A 25,061-nucleotide genomic window follows, 5' to 3' on the forward strand; every position below is an offset into this window, starting at 1 on the left:
TTGCGATTTTCTCACCTTATGTCCCACCAACTTACCGTTCAAGAACGATTCTAACATGACAAACTTGGATATGTCAACATTATCTTGTAAAACCAACAGCGTTTTTGGTCTTTCCATAAAGTAGGCAATTTTCGGTATATTGGTTAACTCTCTTGTTCGTACACCAAGCCAAGAAAATAGTATGTTCCTTTTCGTAACGCTGCTTAGACTATTGGGGTAGCAATTCACGCGAAACCGCATTTGCCATTTTTCGTCCGGCGCTAACGTACATTAATACTCCTTATTCAGTAATACCGTTTCTGCACTTGTATTTCAATGTACTATTGATGCATTCTATACCAAAATGTATGTAAATTATTGCTAACATGAAACACTCGACACTTTTATGGTCCTTTAAAAGATAATGTGAAAATCTTGCGTCATGTTCGCTTTTTTTTCCTTTGCAAAAAACACTTGGCTAGAACTGTATCTGAAGCATATTAAGCGACATGTACCACCTAAATGCACGATTATGCATATTTTAGACGTGCTCCTGACTATCCGGTATAAAATAATGATAAATGTAAGAATTTCGGTATTCTCTCCAGACAGTGACTTCCTGTTCTGAAAGGCTGAAATTGCACTTAGCACTAATCGAATTAAAATTTCATATGGGTTGGTAGTTGGAAACCGTGAGTTTCTTTGATGTTTGTGGGGGTTGAGGACTAACCGTATATAAGCAATAAATTGTTTAGTACCTACATGTAAATGGAAAACTTCTAAAATCGCATTATTTAAAAATATTTCCGCGAGGCCACTTACCTACGTAATGACCCACTGCCGAGGGATTACATTTGATTAAAGGATAACATTTTGCATAGTGGGTTGCAAGAGAGATTTACAGAAAAGGATTTTTCCAATAATTACATTAACCTCAAAAGCGGAGATAAAATAATTGATCCGAAGTAACGTAATGTAGGTACTAGAATTTCATGTTTAGAGTGTGGCATAATGAAGGCGAGAAGATACGCATAAACAATGAATAAAATAACAGTTAATAAAAACGTCCTTTATTATTCCCAACAACAATAATTGTATGAAAATAGACAAATTAATACTGTTGCCCGGTTAAATGGGCGGTTTAAAACCTCTTGGGAAATCTAGAGTTAACAAGCAAGGGGGTTTTAAACGCTAATAAAATTTTTACTCCACCATCATTATGAATACATATTAGAGCGTAATGAGAATGTCAATTTCACAATTAATAACGGTCGCGCGTGTAAATGAGCAACAGTATTATTTTTTGTTCGTTTATTTTTAAAGAGATAGAAAGTTTATATTATTAATAATAATAGAATCAATGTTATATACAGTAATGTCGTACAAAAGCTACCACCAATTTTTGCGTTACGTAAGCGTAAACACAAGCACTTTTATTTTTATTATCAAATGTTCGCAAAAACAGTTTTAAATTTACATTTTCCAACACAAAAAATGGAGTATGTATTTACAGTGGAGACCTGCGCCTCTATTTAAAAGCGGGCAATAAGAAAATAACTGTAACGGTCAACCCTAATTAATCTTCCCAAAAAGAGTATGGATAACAAAAACTTTTCTCTAAAAGAGCGCATTAATACAAATGTTAACCTACGATAAAAAATTTTGCGTTAGACAAACGTTTGCATTTGGATTACGACGATAAAAAGCAGGGTCAGTCGGATTCAAAATCGATGCTCCATTAAGTGGGAAAAAAAACAAAAAAAAACCGAATTGGATTGTACAACTTTCGTTAGAGAGCTTTTTAAGAGGCAGAGGCTATGATTGACAATCGCAAACACACACATTCCTTACGAATCACACCGTAAGGCTAAAAACACAAGGAAAGAGCTGATTTTCTAAGGCATTTTGGTCCATAACGATTTTTCAGTAAAAGCTCGAAGGCGATTACTTTTTATAAAATAAATATCACATTTGTCATTCGTCCCATAAACACGACTGCTTTTGCGGCACGTAATAAGAGAATAAATGGCACTTGCGACATGTTTTTATACCGCATCGGTAGGTCATTGACAAACTTTTACTCTCGCCCTTTCCCTTACAATACTTTAGTTCGCAGGGATACCATCCGATGCACAATTCTAAATGGCACTGACACGGCGTCCACACCTGTTTCAATTCGGCGCACCTTTGATGGTTACTCTCTAATTCCGACGCGTGTATTTCGTTGCTTAGGGAAGGCTCCGCTGCTGCGGGAAATCTCTTCACCGCCGACAGGTACGTCGATTCTGGCAGGCCTGAAACAATATGTTGCGATTAAAAATTGGTTCCCAAAGAGCGGCCGATTATCCATCGAATATGTTATAAAGCCTAGGGGAGAGATGGTTAGGTGATATTACAGTCACGAAAGCATAAGGTTATCAGGCTCCAGGTGCTGATGGGACGTGATGAAACATAGCTGTCCCTATGAGGGTCTACAACGACCTCCTCCCGCTAATGTTAATTCTTATACGGAGGAGAACGAGGGGAGGACTTCTGAAAAAAAGTGACATGATTAATGAACAAATAAAATATGTACACGTGTATCGATCGCTTCCCTTAAAGAAGTAAAACATTAGCATATATGTAGACGCAGTAAATGAAATACAAATTTGGAAACGAAACATTTACTACTGATTTTTTTACAACGCGCAGGTTAGTAAGGGAGGTATTGCTTGGGCTAAAAAATGATCTCCCACTTTTTTTACGGCAATATACGTTTTAGAGCACCAGGAATCAAACAAAATCTCGATTATGTCGATCCGTCTGCCGGTCTCTATGTCTGTACTTTCATTTTCGGATAAACGCCTTAACCGATTGAAACCAAATTTGGTACTCATATTCTTAAGACGTAAAACGAAGAGCTGAAAAGATTTTGGGCAGTGAGGGTGGCATCTGTGCTAGCCACAGCAATATCTTTTCGCATTATAAAAGAGTTTAGTTTTTCTACACGTAGAAGAATCAGTAATTCATGCCAAAATCCTCTATGCAGTTTGTGGTAACAAATATTCAATAGGGGAAAGTACGTGTTATGGTAACTTTTAAATATTCTTCAGCTTATGAAAAAATTGAGAGAAACTTAAGACGAGTTTAAAAGAATTTGAAGGGAATTTAAGGAGAATTTGAGGAAAAAATTAGGAAAAGGAGGAATTCGGACAAAACGTAATGAGAAGCTTCAGATAACCTTGGAAAAACTATTGAATTTTAGAGAAATTTAATGGAAACATAGAAGAATTAGAGAATCTGAAAGCAACAGACGATGCTCAACAAGAAGTAAAGTAAAGCTTGAGCGGAAGGGAAATTAAGAACTTGAGAGAGAAGTTGCGGAGAACTTTGACAAAAACTTGAACAGACTTTGATAGCAAAAGAAATTGAGAAAGGATTGAGAGGAACTCAATGAAAATGTGAAGAGAACTCGAGAAAATTTAGGAGGATTTTTATCAAGACTTGAGAGAAACTTAGGGAAACTTTTATGGAAGCTTGAGATGAACTTGGCCTAAGAAGAAATTGAAGATAATTTTGGTGGAAACTTAAAAAAAACATGGAGGGTATTCAGTTGAAAAAACAAAATTACTATTATGGGGAATATAATACGTCCTTAGTCGCAGTTGTAACTTATTATACAAATTACAAGTAGGCCTGATGGTGGGTTTTAAACCGAAATCGATCGCCACAGAAAAATACGAATCAGAACTAGTTCCCCAGAAAACACGAGTTTTATTTAACAATTTTACATTAAACGGAGATTTGATTCTCAATCGCGAATAGTGCGATAGCATAATAATATAATATCAGATATTAATCCAGGGAACAGAGGGGGTTACCTTACAAACCGTCCGGTAGTTTCTAAATTTTGGATATGTTTAAAATACAAAATACACAATCACCCCCACACACTTCGATCCCGCCGGCATGTTCAAAAACCGAAAAAATCGACACTTTCTTAAGATTTTCGCTTATACCTCCTGGACGAGACTGTGAATGCTTTCGCTAATTAAACCAAAGGTGTTCGTCCCTAGAATATAAATTCTTCCGTACTACAAATATTGCAGAAAATTTAAAAATCTATATTTTTATGAAGTACCTAAATGGGTACAAAAACAAAACAAAATTACGATAAAGTCGGGATATCTATAAGGTGCGGAAGCGTTATAGATGCAAATGAGTGCGATTGTTATGAAAATTGGGTGCTTAAAACGAAACGTTCCGAGCTAGGCGGCAATTTTGTACTATTTGTATGAAAATGGCCGCAAAGCTGGACTTAATTATTTTTTTCCTTTCTCTACAACCGCTACGATTAACGGGTTACTATAATCCTTGATGGTCTTAGGCTTTACATCCCTTTTAAGTGTATAAAAAAAGAAATGACGGATTCTTTTTGCCACACCATTTATGGCACTAATCCCATTTTCTCGCATCCACCTCCGTTCATTTAGCACGAGAAAATTTCATTCTCTAATTAAAGAAGTGCGTAATTTGTCATTGGTGAGGCATTTACAGTAAGTGTTGCGAAGGCTTTAGGTAAATCAATGTTATTTAAGAGTTTCCCGTGTAGAATATACACATTAGCGCGTCCGACCGGAAGGCGGGAGCTCTCCGTCACCCGGAAGTATGACCTGTTTATCCTACGGGTGTGTTGCTTTAAAGCACGTTGTTTATAGTTGTAATTTACAGTTGAAATCTAAGGTGTAATAGCATAATTGCCGTTTGTCGTTTCGCACTTGAGAAATGGCGCCCCGATTCGGAGAGGATATCGCTTTAACAAATCGCTATCAAAGTCAAGACAATCTTAAAGGAATCCAATTTTAAAATAAGATTACGCAAATCCGACTTCTGTAAAATTTAAATTTTTGTTTCTTTCGTCGAATCATTTTCGTTTCGAAATAAACGTTGCGCGTATTCTTTAATGCATCATTCAATTTTTACATGTCAGTGCTCTCCTACGCTTTTACTCTTTTGGGGAGAACTCGAGCGTCTCTACAGATTCAGAAAGGTACATCACCGAAAAAGATGCGACGTGCGCCTGGAACCCTTGCACTTCGGAGATAAAGTGCAAACTTCGAAATAAACGTAGAAAATTAAAAATTAAACTCCAAGTGGCACTTCTGCACCTTGATAGTTTTGAACTTCAAATTTGAAGCCCATATCCTATTACAGTTCAAGTTTACGGTCAAAATTCCGAGTTTCATTTTAGAATTTTGCTGAATTCAAGTCGAAATTAAAGCAAATTAATTTCACGTGTACTATGGACCATGCATGCCCTTTCAAAGTTGCTCTACAGTTCCAAAGAAACCTGGTCTCTCTGCAAAATTCGGCTACGTAAGGTGTTCCCCCGAATGGGCACTCGGAATTATTGCTCGCAAAGAAAATTCACCTTCAGAAACCCAAAGAATTATCCCCCGATACGTCGTGTCCAGATTAGTTTTACCTTAACGGAAAATTCACCAACAGAAATGAAAAGGACGAATTAATTTGGAATTTTATAGTCGCGAATATTTCGAATGTGAATAATCAGCAGGGCCCAATCCTCAATGAACGAATCTTCTCACGATGGACCATTCCTGGGTCCAATTCGGATCTGATATCGTTTTAACAAATAAGATTACGCAAATTCGACTTCTGTAAAATTTTTGTCGTTTGACTTTCCTTCGAAATAAACGCAAATGCATCATTCAATTTTAACATGTCAGTGCCATCCTGCATTTTATCAAAGCTGCTTCGCGTAGATCTCGAGTGTTTCTGCAGGTTAAGAAAAAAAAACGATGCCTCGAACGTTTGCACTTTTGAGATAAGTGCCTACAAACACACATTTCCGCTCCAGTTTTTCCCAAAGCTGTAAATTATTAACTTTGAAGGGTCCGAGCGACATTATTTATAAAGCCTTCGCGGAAACTTTGAATGTTTAAAGGCCAAATAAATGGAGAACGCGCTAATAAATCTCGAAATGTGAATTAGTAAAGCCGGTCCTGAATGGGCCTTCAAGCTCGCCGACATTAATCATAAAACGGACGCCACAGGCAATGGTACACACTGTCGGCGAAAAGGGCGCTTACATCATTCATTCCGACTCGCAGATAACTTACATTCACTCTCGACGCTCGCTAAAAACTAAATCGAAAAGCACTCATGCCCACTTTGTTTTGATAACTCCATATGCATAATTCAACACTTTTTTAAATAAACGATCGCACTAATTTTCGTATACGATAAAGGGGAGTTAATTGTACGGCAGCGTTGTAAACATAAATGTTTTATTTATTTATCATAATGTAAATGAATAATTTAAGGGTACGTGTTTATTTATTTAATTGAAAATGAATTTATATTACAAAAATATGAGGATGATCCTTGCATCTTTAGAATAGGTATGGAAAGTTTTTCAATGGTATAAAAACATCAGATTTTCAAGTAAATTAAAAATCTCAAAATTGAATACAATAAAAAATTGAAATCGGGAAGGTATCTTATGAAAACGCAAAACGACCCCCTACGATTTTTTTAGTGACATTGACTCGATTTCGATTTCAAATACAAAATTTTAACTTAAAGCGAAATTGCCAGTGTTTGTTCAAAGTTGTAATTCTTTGGTTATAATTTTAGTTGGACAAAACGGTAATGACAATTTAAATTTCGTGTTTAAAGTGAATATTTCTATTTCAAACTAGGAAAAGTGTGGGGTAGCATGGTAGGAAAGCTAAAAATCTAAAAAAAAAACTTTTCTACAGTCGTGAAGTAAGGAATGAGTGGAGGAATGAAGTTAGCAATAGAATTCCAGCAATATAGGTATTTCAATCTCCATATTTGCTTCAAATTCCAAAAAGTTAAAAGTGCTTTTATACTCCTTATTTGGTCAACCCGCTTAGGTAGATAACCTTACATAAAGTAAGTGGATGCCCTTTTGGAACATGAGGCACTCTGTGGTTAAATGTGTTACATAATCTTGACTTTACAATCAATGAGCTATCGATTTCAATTTTAAAACATAAACTTCGTCTATGCAATGTCTCGTTTTTCACTAATAAAGACTTTTTTCATAAAACGTATTGCATATCCCAATTTATTTTACATGGAACCAGCTATCAATATCGATTTTAAAACAGCCGTTATTACTATGCTTAATTTATTAGACGAGACGTTAAGAAATTTTAGTATGGGATGTTTTAAAATCGCTATCGATATCTTGCTCCATGTATAAATAATCAGAAGAACAACAAATATTCAAATACGGAAAAAGTTTGATAATTGGCTTTTTTTTCTCTTGATCTATAGCTTCATGTTTAGTTATTTGGATCATAGATACAGCGAAATAAGTAGTCAAATAATTGTTTTATTTTTCTTAAGGTTATCGATTTCGAGTAATCTTCAAGTTAAAAATTGAAAGTGAAGTACGACTGATTAGTGAATTTGTCCTACTTTACTTTTAATTTCCAACTTGTATTTCAAAAACTGACGCATAAGTCTGAAGATGAAGGTTATTCGAAATCGATAACCTTAAGAAAAATAAAACATTATTTGACTACTTATTTCGCTATATTTGATAATTGACATTGATAGTTTACGATTCTTGAAAACATTTTTTTCAATCCTTGCAATTCAAATCCTCTTAAAAAATATGAAAGTGTTTTTAAAATTCGTCCAAGGACATTGGCAAACGTTCGCGAAATCTTTCCTAGCAAAATTTCTTGGTCTGTTTCCCCCAAATCTTCTCAGAGCTTTTGAAAAATTTCTTATGAACGTAGAAATTCTAAATATCTTTAAATTAGTATAGACGTGGTCACCAAGGAAACCATAACTAATCTTTTTAAAACTTTTTTCCAGATCCTGTTGTATATCCTTGGAAACTTTTTTAGGAACCTTAAGAAATATTGAGATGTCTACCTATAATTTTGACTAGAAACTATTTGCAAAATTACCGGCATTGGTGTGGAAGCTAAGGATCCCCATGGAAGTGCTGAGAGTGTCGAGGATTGTTTAAATAAATAAATTCGTATAAGTTAAAGCGTTATAGATTAACTGTCAATGTAATGTTAACCTATAACACCATTCATAATACTTGGCAATATTTTATAATTGACGTGCATTGGCTTTTATAAATGGTGATTTATATTGGACACCTATCTGACTGACTTTGGTTTTGAATATATTTTTTTACTGCTTCTCTAATCTCGGGATGTCATCAGAGGGCCATAAATGTCCATCGGTATTGTTAAACAAAATTCAATGTTGCAGTAAATCAATATCCTAGAGGGGCGCGCCATTTATTAAGAGATTAATTTAGGGAGAAAACGATTACCATCTGTGAAAAGAAAATGTGGTGTATACCGTTCCACTGACTATGAGAACTGAAAAAGAATATAGCGCAAATTTTACCTTTTTCATACAAGAGATATTGCGCGTAGCCCTTTGGAAGATAAAATCTCGGCAGGAAATTCCATATGCAAACTCTTGTAAACATCAATCATTTGTGAGTGTGAACAGCAGCCGTAGGACTCGTATTTGCAAATATGGTTCCCGCATTACATAGCATACAATCTATCAAATCTATTGTCGCATGTGCACGCGGATATTCACTCTTTGTGCTGTAGTAAAATGAGTTTATATAAACGGCATGTGATCCTCAAATTACTTTTGTGGCGATTTAGGTGTCACGTTTGTTGAATTAATATTGGTGTTTTTATTGCATTCGTGTTGTTTTCCGTTCTCAAACAAAAACGGAAGAAAAAAAATTTACTATTTGTAATTGTTGAATTTGTAAAAGGAGATTGTCCAGTTCTATTACCCCTACTACCATAAATGCCTCCATCTAATACAATTTCGGATTGTTGCAGGTAACATTTTTACAGGGATCTTTTATTTCATTACTTTCACATGTAGCGCGCGATTTTACGAAAAAAATTACATGTTAGGTTGGCAATATCAAACGGCTTTAGATGTCGTATCAACGGGTACTGCTATTACCCTGATAAAGTAGACGAGGGTCGTTAATTTTGTTATATTGCACCATATTCAAGAAATAGGAATGCTCTATATGTTTTTACATATTTTGTTGATATTCTGAAATTCTAACCACCCTTTTTACCATCTGCACGTTAGTAGGGGAGGTTTGATTGGGATAAAAAATGACCTCCCACTTTTTTGTTACGGAAATACACCTTTTGAAGCACCAGGAATCCGAATCAAACAAAGTCGGCCGGTAATTCTATATTCATCGGGAGCGTGGGGCAAAATTTTAAACAAAACTCAAATTAAATAATTAAAAGTTTGTAAAGAGAAATATATTTCAAACATAAAACAACACAAACATATGCAATAACAGTGATAGCGGGTGTTATCCCAATGATCCTGAAAATAGAAAAGGGAATTCAATCCTTTATTATGTGAAATGAAAAATATATACCATTACACGATGAAACAATAGTGAAAAGAAACTAATGAAACAAAAAAGCAAAAATGTGAGTGATATCCGGCTAGTGCACACATAATTGAAAACATGGATTTGGAGAAGTTAACATTAATTGAAATTAAAACCAAAATAAGCAAAAGTTATGAAAATATTTGGCAAAATGAATGGGAGATATATAAATATACTCCCGGTAGTAAAAACACGACAAAACTGGAAAAATTAGTTACCAAACAGAGGAATCATTCAGTTACTAACAAATCACGGACTTTTTAGCGCATACTTATTTAAAATTAATAAAGTAGAAGATCCACAATGCGATTGTTGAAGAAGAATTAAAAACGGTGAACATCTTACTTATAAAGTATAAAGCATAAATTTTGCTTGTATCCTGTAAAATATAAAATGCTCTTATTAGAGTTAATATTTCACCTAATACCAAACACGTATTTATTGTAAAACTGTATGTTCTTTCAGATGCAATGCAAAAATCTACACCAAAACTATCCCGTAGATTTTTTGGTAACTTTTTTTACAATGTTATGCTTTAAAAAACTTTTTCTTTCCTTGTAAGTGAGAAACGGTAAAAGAAGCAAAAGTCAAAGAATAAGCCTAATTTTTAACCAATCTACTATTGGATATCCATAATACGTACTCGCAAACGTTCAGAGTTTTATGTGTGGCCCAGAAATGATATGTTTCATGCCAAAAGTATATAACCCTCGAGTTACAACACGTTTACTAGTTGTGTCAACAGCATTCGATTAAAATTTATGACCGCCTCGCAGTCGTAAAGGCAGAGGTTAGTTTACCGCCAAGAAATAAACTAAATGCGTTATTTGAAATAAATAGGGGCCGATGTAATAAAACTAAATTGTATTCGTAAAACCCCTCAAAGTAAAAATAATAAAAAACCTTTAATTATTCACGTTCCCCTTCCTTTCGGAAATGGGAGATAAAACGCTTTTTAATGTAGAACTTTGGAAGCAAAACAATAACATCTGATTCCGTTTAATCATCCCTAAATTGAAGAAGCAACCGGAAGCGAGTTTCCCATTACTTTAATGGCTTTTACAAAATTTCAAAACGCGTTAGAAAAAAACCAGGTCATCTTGTCTCTAATAAAAGTATGTTTTTTGGGATTTTATGCACCCTTGCCTCTAACATATTCATTCTACATTTCATGCGACTTTAGAAACCCACTCCTCAGAATTCCGAATCGTGCAATTTTGATAAAAGTTCGCGACGCGACGCCAACAACTCTATATATTTCACGATCCATTAGACAAATGTAGAGGGACCCTTTTACTTGTACTCGCCATCCGTTTGCTCGTGCTAATGAAAAGTGTCCCCAACACCTACGCCCTTTATTTCCCCAACTCAAAAATAAATCGAAATCGTTTTAAAGCTCGCCGAAATATAAACGTAGCTGAAGCGAGAAAGTGAACCGGTTAGTTTGAGTAAACTTCTGATACCTTACATTAGATGTCGGCATGCATAATTTATAAGGAAAATCACTTTTTATGTAAACAGAGATGCTTAGACGTACCTACTGACTGATGACACGCAGCCATTTGTTATTCTTGCTGCGATCGTAGCACGCTTTGCATACATGCCGATACAAATCTTGGCTATCTTGATTTATTGCACGCAGTCAAGAGCCACTTGATTACCTGTATTAGTATTAATGTCCGACACTTATCCGGTGAATAATCGAGGTGTTTCCATTACAATTGGACGTGGAATGAAAACTCGCATCGCTGCACCCAAGCAAATCGCTTAAGTTGTTTCCGACTAAAGCCGTCGAGATTATTGAGATCTAGAAGGAGCAGAGGACGTTTAGCTCTCTTTTCGAAATTAATTGACTACCTCTAGTTCAAGCACTGCGATGGAATATACATTTAAGTAGAAGAACAAAAAATGAGACGCTCGGTTGCGCTACATAAGTCCAGTGATTATGTCTTCATTTAATGCAGGCGAATTAAGCTCTCGAGACAGGTCTCTGCAGACCGAAGTTACTTCATTAAATGATTCGCAAAACGCAAAAGCGTGCGATTTGCCATCCGTAATTGGACATATTCATATGGCGCAATGCACACATGAAGCGACTTAATAAAATAAAATTAAAAAACTTAAGGCTAACCAAAGGAATAGAAATACCAAACAATGTTTAAAATCAACCTGCCTGAGGTTAAAATGTAGGAGAAGAAAAAACCCACCAAATAACCCTAGTGGTTTCGTAATTTTTTTTGTTAGTTGTTCCAAACGAAACAGTTTTAAATTAAATTATGAACGTAGGCTAGAGAACGGAAGGTATGACGTTAATTGTTTTATAAAATGTAAATAGTTAATTTAATGACAATAAAATTATGTTTAAAAGAAAGGTGTTCGGAAGGTAGTGGACGGGCACCAACAATGATAATCTAGTAGTACTCACTCTTGCTGTTCCACATTTGGATAGTAGACATTGGGGTTAGTTAAGGTAAAAAAAATATATAGCCGACAAACAAACAGTTCCTTACTTTTTCAAAGGTTCTTTGGACCTAACATTTGGTCCTTTGAGCTTTACTTCATTGCGCGTAGTTTCCACACCCGTCATAGCAAAAAGAAAAGGACATAGGACCAGGATAGCATCGTCGCGTCGGCTTGGAAGGAAATAAGGACAAGACCTAAGGAATTTAGTTGAACCAAGGACAGGATCGTCGACCTGAAGAATTAAGAAGTTTAAAGTTTGTTTAAAGTTGACACGACCCCATGAAACTTTATTTATGAAACAATATTACTATACGACTAGTTTCGGCAAAAACCATTAAGTAGTTACGTGCAACTAAAATTCACTTTATAAATTAAATCGTCTTCTTACTTAAAGTTGAAGGTTGCGTTGAAGACGGAGCCAATTTAAACTTGAAGATGTGATTAGATTCTTCACATGTTTACGGCATGGTGGAAAGCGAAGCAATGCGAAAGGATAACTTAACCGTTAAACCGCTAAGTGTAGATGCCTACTTTGCCGACATATGTGCAGGGTGACAACAGTAAATTTTTATTGTAGCCGAGAACTTCGTTAAGCGAAAGTTGAGGTCTCTTTTTGATTAAGTATATTGTTAATTTCAGATAATTGGAGAAAATTTAATTTTAAACTTTTATTACAAATGTGCAGGATTTCGAAATCAGTTTTAGGATTGAAATTATGACCAATTTCGAGGATGTGGGAAGGAAAACCGGAATTGTTTGAGTGGTTTAATGTTCTTGTATTCTGGTGGAAAATTTTCTGCCTGTTTGGCTTATATAAATAGATTGCCACAAGAGGCAAATTAGTTTATAGATTTTAAATTTTTATTAGATTTGAATATGATGTTAACGTTATGTTTTTTGAAAATATTTGAGACTTCGCCAATGTAAGGGAGTGAGACAAATTTGGTATTTTGAGTATTGAGTGTGAGGGATAGGGAAGGGAATTTTTCAAATGTTGGTGATGTAGGATTTTAAATTGGAATTTTTTGATACGTTTTAAAGCATAATTGTTTTGAAGTGCTAATTAGTAGATTATTTTAAGTTTTAATTTGTTCAAAGGAAAATTAAAGTCTATTGAAGTAGAATCTAAAGGAAGCAAGTTTGTGTTATAACGGATGGAAAAAGGAAAAGTGGATAATATTGTTAGTGGTGGTGGGTTTTCTGGAAACTCCTAATTCTATCTTATTGTTAACGCGTTTAATCGTTAAATCTAGAAAGTTTAAAGTATTATCAGATACTTCTCAAGTGAACTTAAAGTTTTTATGTGGAGAATTTAGAATATTTGAACAGATATTAAAATCTTGGTCATTACCATCAAATATTACAAAAATATCGTCAACGTAGCCTTTGTAGAATTAGTGGTGCTCTTTAATGGTGTGGCTAGGGACAAGTGTTGGTTTCAAAATGAGAAAGGAAAATTTCGGCCAAAAGGGGGAAAAGGATTATTTCCCAGAGTTGAATGTTGTTGAAAAAGAAGAAGTTTTAGACGCTAATCTAGACATCAGTCTATTAAAAATTGACAAGTAATATCGGATGAACTTGAGTCGAATAATAAGTCTTGAACAATGGATCAAGATTCTGGGTACGGGACGCTTGGGAAAAGGTTCACAGCGAAGGAAATTAGACGTCGAAAATCTAAGGTTTTGATAGTGGATAATTCTCCATCAGAGCTAATTGCCTTCACAAATTTCATAAACTAAGACACCCTTCCGGTAATTTCAATAGGTCAGTTATGAAAACCTTAAAATCCATAAAATCTAAAGCCAAAGAAAATAGCCTCATCAGTCATCTTTACAAAGGCAGATAACATTGATTGTGTCACAAAAGTTGAGAACTTCTTAAACGACCAGGATATTCAGGATACACTAAAGAGCTAATTGTCTTTCTACAAGTATAATCATCAGGCACCATAACTAACAGGCCAGTTTAAGTAATATGTGTGTACTTAGTTTAATTTTTATAAAAGATATTTTCCCAGAATTTTCACACAACGCCCAGTAAGGGATGGCGCTGTAAAACCGCCTAAACGTCTCGGTTCATGGATTGAAGACACCAGGTGCTCAAGGAGGAAGGAGGTAACGGTCAGAGTGCAAGGAACCCGTCTGCGTATTCATTAAAGCGTCCTTATTTGGTCTCCCGCATGCACAGTGCCGAAATCGGAACGCATTTATTCACTCAAAATGTGCGTGAAAAACGTACCTGAATTAAAAACGCTTCCAGTTGAAATTGTTTCACATATTTTAGGGTTAAAAAGATTTTCTTTTTATACAGGGTGTTTGAGTACGACAACCATCTTGAATTTTTTAAATGGCAACATAAGTCATGTGAAAGCTTACTTTTTTCTTTTTGATTTGAAAATCTTTGCCATACGTTTGGCTGGTTAATGTACTGCACTTTAAATTTAGATACTTTTAAATTAACAGAACGTCAAAAACTAAAAAAAAGAAACAATAAGCAGGTGTTTAATAAGTGACAAATTCCCAGTGCATATGGTTTGTTTCCTATTGCATGAAGTGAGAAATAATTTATAATTTTGTGAAATGTGGACATCACAACTTCTTTTCACTATATGTTGAGTTGAGGGACAAACTGTCCTTTCGTAAATGCTTCGTGGATCCAATAAAAATAGCGGCCATATTGGATTTATAGCAAACAGGACACCAGAGGTCACCCACATGTTGCTTGGGATGGTTTCCTAAAACCTTAAGACCATGCCTAAATTTCAAAAACTTGGCACAAAGTGCATGATTCTTATGAATTTTCGCTATAATTTAATTTAACATAAAAGTAGGCAGTCTAAAATTCCTTCAAATCAACCCATCAAAGGTGGGGTTTAAAAAGAAAGCGCCCGTTGCAAGTAATTTTCACAGTAATGAAGTTATATGTAGGTACAGGATGCCCCAATGAAACTTGCTTATTTGTCTGCAAAATAAACAAAAATGTCCCGACATGTCAAGGCGATAGTGAAGGGAAACCAAATTTGATCGCATTTTCAATTATTACATTTCACCCACTTCGATGGAATGACCACCTCCATAAAATAATTCAATTCTCTAAGAGATCTACGTTATATGATTGACTTCGAACGAATTAGTTTCATAAAAATGGAATTTACTGTTATTTTTAAAATGTGTTGTTTTGTGATGTCTAGAATTATCCTTAGACAGTACTATTAGAAGTGAGCAGTCTCTCTTTTTCCACAAATAATCTTTTTAAGTTCCCACGAAAAACCTATACCTCAGATATTTATGAAAAACAACTGTTATTTATTAAAACCAACCTTACATTTTTGTTAAATGTTGCGGCCTTTTTATACCCCTACTATCGACAATTTGATAGGCACATTTCGCTGTTTTTAGTGTATAACAGATTGAATAGTGTTGGGATTGTACTAATTCATCAATAATACATATTTAATATAGTCCATTAATACCATATAAGCTCCTACTTGTCATAATAATCCAAAATATAATATTCATAAACTCAATCCATGGACATAGTGCGGGCAGTTGATATTCTCCAGTAACACAATACTACACTACAATTTTAAATAGGAAATCTTGTACTGTACTTAATAGTATTCATTTTTCCATTTTCATTGCTCGTTGAAAACATGTAACGATTTCGTAAGCGATGTTGGAAAACATCGTTACACAGTAAAGTACATATTTTATATGTAACTTTTAAAATTCCGAACTGAAATGCTCTCTACCGACTGTCAAATGAAAACGGCTCTGAAATTCTCGTTTATCAATGTTAGGTACTTTCGAGTGTTAGCAAGTCGTCTTGCGTCACTAATTGCTGACGCTTACGAAGACACGCAGACAGGGTTAATTCTCGCTCATTTGTATTGAGTCCCGAACTGATCAGCGCATATACGGCGAAAAAAGGTCTAGGAATGAGAAGCTCCCAATTCTTCTCACGTCGAAAATGTATACCGGAAATTAATGTCACAACCGGATTCTATACCTCCATTTCCTAGACTATAAAGTAGCGCAATGGAGAGCCATTCGGCATTTTGGAAGGCTACAAATTGCAAATACATTTGTTGCGACCGCCGTAGGTAACATTTTAATTGAAGTTTATAACCCTCGAGTCCCTAGACGAAGAAAAAACAAAAACGTGCGCTTCCAATTATTACAATTACTCAGATTATGTACCCTTATTCCATTCTCACTCGGCGGCCTATACATTTTTCACCCTTATCCCATATTTTCTTTCATTATCGCGACCATTATGCCTTTTAGGTTTTAGCGATATTGCGTTATAAGTTATAGCGGTCTCGCACATACGGGTCGACAACGGTGTGTTTTTCGGAAAATTATTAAATTTTAATTCTTTAAATGAGGTCGTCTGTCGCAAATTTCATTTTCATCCGGTAAGCAATTTTCGTAAGCGTTTTCCGCCCATTACTCTTTATTTACTTCGATTATCGCAGTAGCGCCCTGGTTAGGACGTAAACAATACGATGTCGTCTATTTCGAAAATATAAAACCAAAATGTAAGCGGTGAACGGTCGCTGATCACACTGTTTGTATCGCTTGAGGTTATACATGCGTATCGGTTATTATACAAAAATTTATTGCTCGTTTTGGTAACTTAGTTCCTTTTTTCGCGTATTTGATCAAACATAAATTGTTGAATCGTTCATTTGGAAAAAAAACGCCACGATATTCCCCAGGCAATAAAATTTATAAATGCACAGCGTAATGTATATAATTCTATAATGTACACGAATAATGGCGGTGGAAAAAGCTCCCTCCCGGCTTTTCTGATTGTGAGTTAGGAAAATGTCACAGAAACGTTCGCATTGTAAGTAAAAACAAAATGTAATCAAGTAATCACATAGTGCACGCGCAAGCTTTATTTTTCGTGTTAGGTACTCTATACGAAAAATATCTAAAGCGCAATCGACAATTCATTGGAAAATCTATTTGGATAAAATGACCACAGTTTACCATCTATAGATTTTTAGATCCCTGTTTGTTTTTCCTTTTTTTTATAATGCGGATAAAATTATTGACGTTCCTTAGATTGTTTACTTAAAAAATAAAAGGTGTGGAAAGTCGGTACCTGACACGAGGACGACCAAAATCGATACCATTTCGTTTTCTTGCAGTTCTTTTAAGGTGAGCAGGCGAAAAATTTTCATTTTAATGAAATCGCCACGAAGAAGTAATTCCGCAAAAATTGGTTTAATTAAGAATACGGGGTCTTAATCTAATACGGCGCGTCATGTAAATCCAGTTAAAATTAACGTCGGAATTAGAATGCGAAAATCGGATAAAATTTAAATTGAAATTTGAAAACTGGGTAAACCGTCGTGTAAGCCAATATCGTATTGTGCAATACTTGTTATTTGCTTCAAAATCACACGACTTGATATAATCTTGGTAAAGCTGCTTTAGGCAATTTCTATTATTTGCCAAGGTTTGTCGAAATGATTCAACACTTTCACAAATCAGACAAATAAATTATTTGGGCTGATGTCAATAGTAGGTGGCAGAGCTTAAAAGTATTTTTTAGGCTATCATCACAAAAACGTTGATTTTATGGTCGCTTTTGCGGCCATAAAGTTTCACTTTATTGTACGCTTCTGTCAAACTGTACTTATTTGAAACTGATGTGTGAGAAACAGTAATCTGTTTGATACAAAGCGTCTATCTGGTCTCGCCCCATCAAGGATTGGGCCATCCACGTGCGTTTTTTTCATTTTCTTGTAGGAATGTTTCACACCATTTTGCATAATCACAATGTTCACATTTAAAATTATAGTTTGACGTTTCAATCTTTGCTGCTGGCAGACCTTTTTGAAGTGTAGAACCAAAACATGAGGAAGATGTTATTGCTTACATTATTATACGAAGAATCACCAGCAATTAACCGAAAACACAAGTAGCTACCTATACCTACCATCAAAGGAGGAAATCAGGTTTCTAATAATTGTACAGCATGTTAACTATAAGGTCTTGGAAGCCACAGTTACGAAGGACCTATTGTATTTGACATTATTAAAATCTTGTGCAGCGGAGGAAGTTGCGATTGTACTTTTACTCTCAAACGCCTGCTCTTATATCATATATGACTTAGGGTCGCAACGCTTGCAGCTTCCAAAATTTCATTTTGGGTATCTGAACTGTCGCTATCACCCATTTTGATACGCACAAAACACACGCAAAGATGCTAATTATAATTTATTACATATGACAGGAAATGCTTTGTTTTTAATTATCTAAGATAACTATGATTTTCAGAAAAAATATGTTTATGAGCAAATTTTTGAATTCTTTTTTGATGATCGCCTAAAAAATGTTGTGTGCACCTTGGCCAAAAGTGATTTGTTAGGCCTCATCTGAATTGCGGCCTCGGCTACCGCCGCAGCCACAAACAGCAGCTTCGGCCAAAAAAGATCACTTTTACGGCCTTGGTACACAAATAACTATGAAGTTAATAAATACTTAAAAGTATTTACATAGTTTTCTCTAAGTACTTTATAGATTATTTATATAATTTTTATAGCTATCAAGATAACTATTATAGGTGTTTTATACGTACTTTAAAGGACCATGTCCATTTAAATCCAAGCGACCGAAGGGAGCGAGGTTTTAACGGGCGGAGCCCTTTAAACTATAAAACACCGTGTTATCTTCAAGATTTTTTATAACTGTATATTTTATCCGAATTCGTCTTTTATTAATAGTTTATCATGAGAGAAAAATGTTTCTCAAGATTGGTGTAGGTAGTAACCATGGTAATAGTCTCAATCAAAAGTTATGGACTAGAAACCAATTTCGAAAGAAAATTCAAAGGGCTGTAACTTTTGAACTAGTAGCCCAATCTTGGAACTGTTTGAAATTATGGATTCTACAGGCCACATTTTATAAGAAAATTTTTTTTCCGGGTCGATCTGAGACAATTTTTTTTGCGGGCCTCAAAAAAAGGCAGTGTATAACCTTCCTTTTTTACCAAAAATCGACTACTCCAAAATTTCTCGGGAAAACACTTTTTCTTATTAATTTTGGTGCGTAGAATCCAAAACAATTCGTACTTTTTCGATCAGACTTCTCAATCAAAAGTTATGGACAAAAAACAAATTTCGAAAAAAAATTCAAATCCGCAACTCGTCGACGGCCAATTACCAAATTGTTGGGTGAAAAGCTAAAGTAGATCTGTAATAACGTAAAGGAAAGTTTAAAAGTTTGTAATGTACTTACGTGTAGTTTAGAGCAATCAAATTATAATGGTCGTGCAGTCAAATTGAGTTGAAAGTGGGTTTTTAAAGTTTAGCCCTCATAAAAGTGCTTTATTATGACATATAACATTTAGAGCATTTATAAAGATGCATACGAGATAAGTTAATGCGCCATCTCGATTTACGTGCTCCGACTTGAGGTAGGCAACCTCCTTTTTTTTATATTTACGAAATATAGCAGACAAGGATTTGTGATATAAAAATTAGACAGAGCATAAATAAACATGTGGCAGCTGGTAGCCACAGAAAGGAGTTAAATATGCCAAAATCAGTAAGTATCCTTACATGAAAAATTGCACTTTTTCATATGAAATTCAGGTTTGACTGTTTGAGTCTACTGAATGTATTTGATATATAAAATGCTGCTAGAAGGAAACCTTCATTAAAAAAAATTATTTCTTGCATAAGACACATTAACAACACCCGCACCGCATTACAGTTAAAAACTAGTGGCAAATTGGGCTGAGAGAGCAGTCACCATTGTTTATGAAATCAGAAAACTATGATTTTTAATGATTCGCGCAATTTTTTACCAAATGTATTTCAGTTCTTAGCAAAGTGTCGATAGAACACAACTATGTAGGTACAAAATTTCGTTCAATCGGTGCAATATGGAAAAACGTATTGAAAAAGGTCAAACATTGACAGTTTTATGTTACTTTGTAATGGGTGTTCTTAATGGGTACTCTTTGCCTAAACCATTAAAAAGAATTGCCTAAAGTTCCAATTTAATAAAAAAAAGGAATTTAATACACGTATTACGAATTTATTTTCAGGGTATTGAGAAAATTCGTATACCTACCTACGAACGGGGGAAAAACACACAACCGTCCAATTATGCGTATCAAATCAGATACATAAATTAGATCGACGGCAAAATCTGGGTGGTTTATTCCCAAATTGATTTACAGATCGTATTAGAGAGGGGTTTCTTTCAATAATAGCCAATTTATTTTCTTTCCGAATTTAATCTACCACCATTCCCGATTCTTTGCTGCGACGCTAAAAAGCGCAAATCGTATAAAAATTAGACGGTTTTCAAAAGTAGTGCATGTTTCGGGGGATACCCGACCTACCGAAACGAGATAAACTTCGAACCGTAAAGCAATAGCAGTAATTTGCATAAAATCATTTCAACTCGCAACTTAATTATTACATTTCATGAACTTCTCATTCGTGGAGTTTTAAAATACCATTTAAACAATATGACTGCGTTCACATGCAACTTAAATGGAGCGTCGTTGAAATGATTGAACTTTGCAACTCTAGAATCAAGTTTTGATTAGTTCCATAACTACTTTATTAGAAAGTTGAGATCTCTTCCTAAATTAGTACTTGCCGTCCGTGTCACATCGAAATAGGTTAACATTTAATATGATCTCATTAGAAATTCTTTTCTCGTTCCATCTTCCTTAACAGTTAGTACGAGTACATTATCCAAAACACACCAACGTAATTAAGATGTCACTCTTCGCTCTTCAGCATCGACCGACAGTTCGATTTCATCTATAAATTCTAAATGCGAGTCGGTGTATTCTGATTTGTTAGTTGCTTAATCAATTGACGTCTCTGGTAAATAAAAAAAACAAGTGACCTCCTTCTGGCAAAATTTGAATACGCAGGAAGCAAGAAAGATATTACCTAAAAGCCAAGAAGTTAATCATTTCCCAACAATTCTTGGATATAAAAAGAAAAACTCTAAAGAAGGCATCCGGTTCTTGGCTCCGATCACGGTCGGAACCATCAGCATCACTAGGGTGAAGAGGACCCTAGTACATCAGTGATGGGCGAAGTATCCATCTTACAAAGCAATTTGCAGCACAGTAGGGGGCTATCTGTTTAATAGGGCGGCTGTAAAACAGACATAGAACCTTGGATTTACAGGGGCCAGGTGGAGGACTATCTTTATTATAAGAGGGACCAGAGGCGTAACTAGGGTATGGCAGGCATGGCACGTGCCATGGGCGCCAATCAAAGGGGGCGCAATAAAGGCATTGATATAAATATGTATAGTAAAAGAATTTAAGAGTGGGACATTATTATTTATAAGTAACACTTTTATGTTAAATAAAAAAAATAGTCCCGACCCCCAATCGATGGGCTCCTAGCCTTTATTGAAAGGAACGAGCTCTGAGGCTAGTTGTGAAAGAAAGGGAGTAGGCACAGTGTGCCTTTGATGCGCCTAAGTGCTGCCGGGTTGGGTTCCCTTGTGAATAGATAAAGAGAAGTTTATATAGAACTCGAAAGAGGATTTCAAAAAAATTTTGAATGACCCGTTCAAGCATGCATACCTCTTTAAAAAATCCCTACAAAGTACCTATTTGAAGAAGATTGCCCGAAATCAAGAAAAAATGTTCAACAAATATCATGATTTATAAAAAAAGCTCCAAGCAAACCTCCACCTATGAATTTCTAGGATGATTTCTAACAAGTGTCTAACAAGCTTCCTGATGTTTCTTTTCAAGGAAATTTCTAGTGGTATTTCAAAGAAGATTCCTTAGATCCGAGGTTTCTAACAAGGTTAAAATGTTCATAGTGAGAATTGCTCGAAACAAGGATTCCTAATACGTAAGACTTACGCAGAGCTGGGCAGTATTCGATTTTGTAAATACTTTTTAGTATTCAAATCCTTTAAAGTATTCAAATACTTTGTAATTAAATACTTTTATGGAAGCAGTATTTGTATTTGTAACTCAAATACTTTCACAAATATTTAGTATTCGAATACTTCGCAAAGTATTTGAATACTTAACCTTCCTTTTTTTACCAAAAATCGACTACACCAAAATTTCTCGGGAAAACACTTTTTCTTATTAATTTTGGTGCGTAGAATCCAAAACAATTCGTACTTTTTCGATCAGACTTCTCAATCAAAAGTTATAGACTAGAAACCAATTTCGAAAAAAAATTCAAAAGGCTGTAACTTTTGAATCTTGGAACTGTTTGAAATTATGGATTCTACAGGCCACATTCGATAAGAAATTTTTTTTCCGGGTCGATCTGAGACAATTTTTTTGCGGGCCTCAAAAAAGGTCTGGAAAACTTCTAATAGATTACGAAGACAATCTCAAAGAGGGTTTCTCCAAAACGGTTTGAAATAATTAAAATGTGTAAGAAGGTTTCCAAGAAGATTTCGGGAAGGGGTTCAAAGCAAAAGAAGCTTAAGTACATATATGTTGCAAGCCTCAAATTGAAGATCAATACAAAAATGAACAAATAAAGAATTTCTATTAAGAAATCAAGAAAACAATTCGTGCAACAATAAAAAAATCCCACGAGCAACAATCCCAAAGGGCGAAACTAAGAAAAACCAAAGGAAAACGTTTCCTTAAAATTAGCTAACAAAATCGAATTAAATCGTTTACAAGAAAAATTAGGAAATTACACTTTGAATTGGGCAACGCCAATTGCTTATTAGATGCGCGCGCGATATAGGAATCGCAAGGGATCAAGCAATGCCTTTGTCTTTATAGGCGCGTTTGTGTGCGTGCATGTGATAAGGGTTTGGGTGTTTTTGATGTTCTGTGGAAATCCCCCTGCAGAAAATCGTGGTGTTACGAATGAAATGTCGTCGTTTGCGAAATTCCTTTGTCACTCTCAAATTTTACCAACAGTTGAATTATCAGGAAAAGGTAGATTTATCGTTGATACGTACGACGACAAGTTTAAGCTTGAGTGATGATATAAAAAAATCAAGATTTTAATTTTAGATAAGCTTCTGGAGAATCGCCCATAGTTTCGAAATGGAATCAATGTGTGCGCGATTAGTAAATTTAAACCTCGTGGGAAAATTATCTTTTTTTTTTCTTCTTTGCGAGGGTTAAATTTTCATTTTCTTAACTCGGATCGCTGTTCGTCGTCTCGAGTTTAAAAGCCCGACCTAATCCATTAGGTCGTATATCAAATTTCACACATTTTCCAGAATATATATTGCTAGTTTCACGTTCTCAAACGTAGCTAGAAACCGCCTAGATTAGTGGGTGTACGTCAAGACGAGCTGACGTAGGTGGTAAATGGATGTCGTATTTCCAATTACACCCGCCAACTTTACACTAATTAAACCTAACATATTTGAGTAATTAATACCCGAAATTAACTAACGCCGCAGTTTCTTACGCCTTATTTGACAATTACTTCGTCCCCATCGATTTCCGTCTGGGAAAGGAATAACCGATACTTATTATCGGAACGCTACAAGAACGCCAGGGGGATTATGAATCGGTTTATAGGGACGATGTCAACGTAGGAAGTTTGCAATTTGTATGCAAATAATCCCTTTCCAAGCTCGGTCCCGTTCCCGTTCTCTGCTTATCACACGTGTGGCAGGCGTACCGATCGAGTTCTCACGTGCTATCTCGATTACACGTGACTTGCATTGGATAACGTGTTGATATATTGTAATACTTACTCCTTGTAATGCACTTTGTACGTGAAAGTGTCAGTCGCGCCCCGACTATTATAAAATTACTTCGGTCGCGGAATTTTAATAAAGTTTACGGAATCGCGCGGGACTTTTCCCGTTGAGCGTGGAAATGAAACGGTTTATCCCTTTACTCAATCAATTCGTGACAAGAACAAAGGTCGGAAGTAAACAATGGCACTTCGCCATTAATTGCATGTGGTGTTTGTGTAACAAGTCACTCGATTGAGATCCCAAACTCTACGCGTGTATTGCATTAATCAATTGCCACAAAAACTTTAAAGGGCCGAGTACACAGTGGACGCATCCACTGTAACTTGTGAATCACTCTTGATTTCTTGAACAAAAATATCACGGGCGACTGCAGGAATTAATGCCCGTTGATGGAAAGAATCTTAGGGTGGCCCAAAAGAAAGTTTGGGAGACACTATTTTTGTCTAGACAAACTTTCATTGAATAAAAACACTATGCTTTAATATACCTAATAAAGTTGCTGTATTATTAATATTTTAAAGGAAGAGTATGTATTTAATTTTGAGTGATCATGTATAGGTACCTATAAATAGTTATATATTGTACTTGATTTATATATTACTTGAAGGGGTGAGTTTTTCCGATTTTTAGAAAAAAATGTTGAAGAAACTGCAGTTTTAAGATCTCTACTCTTTGTTTTTGGAAAAATTGAACAGGTTTTAGCTAATACTATATGCCTAAAAGTAGGGACAGTGTAACCGAATTCGTCACACCATTTATACATTTTGAAACTCCGATCCCCGAACACGTATTGTCAAGGGTGAGCTTAGGTGGGCACATGGCCACCCTAAATTATTTGGGCTCTATTTGGTGCAATTTTATGATTTCTATAGGCACACACATAATAAATTAATAAATAATAATAAATTTATTTATGTAGCTGTTACAGTAAACCCTGCAGTAAACAGATATGAACAGTAAATACAATAATATAAGATAAGATAAATAGGTAAATACCAACAGCTGAGAATAGTTTAACCTTCGAAATGCTGACGCGTCTTTTTCCATGATTCTAACAATCGGCCCTACCAAAAAAACTTTATTTCACGTTATTTACTATGGGCAAAATAACGTTTTCTACAGAACTTAACTTCCTATTATAAACTAGATCATATATACATTGAATTTACCGAGCCTTTTATGCAACCTGTTCAGTACAGAGCACAGGCATGTACTAGTTAAATAAAACTAGATATTCGCCCTGTGATGTATCACTGACGTTAAACTTAACGCGCACGTTATCTGTCAAAAATGTCATTTTGTGTATAACGCAAAATAACGTTTTTTGACAGATAACCTGCACGTTACGTTTGACGTTTCTGATACATCACAGGGCTGATTGCTATGTTACCAAGGAGCGTTTACAGGGGTTCTAAGGATTTTGTATGTTTCTGTATGTTGGATTTGAAGGTGCCAAATCGGACTAG

General features: G+C 35.2%; 1 protein-coding gene across 1 annotated transcript in view; it reads right to left on the reverse strand.

The window, feature by feature from the left end:
- Positions 1-1,033: 1,033 nt before the first annotated feature.
- LOC116169138 (out at first protein) overlaps positions 1,034-25,061 on the reverse strand; it is a 36,523-nt gene continuing 12,495 nt past the window's right edge. Inside the window, exon 3 of the mRNA XM_031485165.1 lies at positions 1,034-2,273. Within this exon, the coding sequence (XP_031341025.1) occupies positions 1,954-2,273 (320 nt within the window). The 3' untranslated portion in view covers positions 1,034-1,953. The remainder of the gene's footprint in view (positions 2,274-25,061) is intronic.

This window comes from Photinus pyralis, unplaced genomic scaffold, assembly GCF_008802855.1.
Source record: "Photinus pyralis isolate 1611_PpyrPB1 unplaced genomic scaffold, Ppyr1.3 Ppyr1.4_LG4, whole genome shotgun sequence".
Taxonomy (NCBI): Eukaryota; Metazoa; Arthropoda; class Insecta; order Coleoptera; family Lampyridae; genus Photinus; species Photinus pyralis.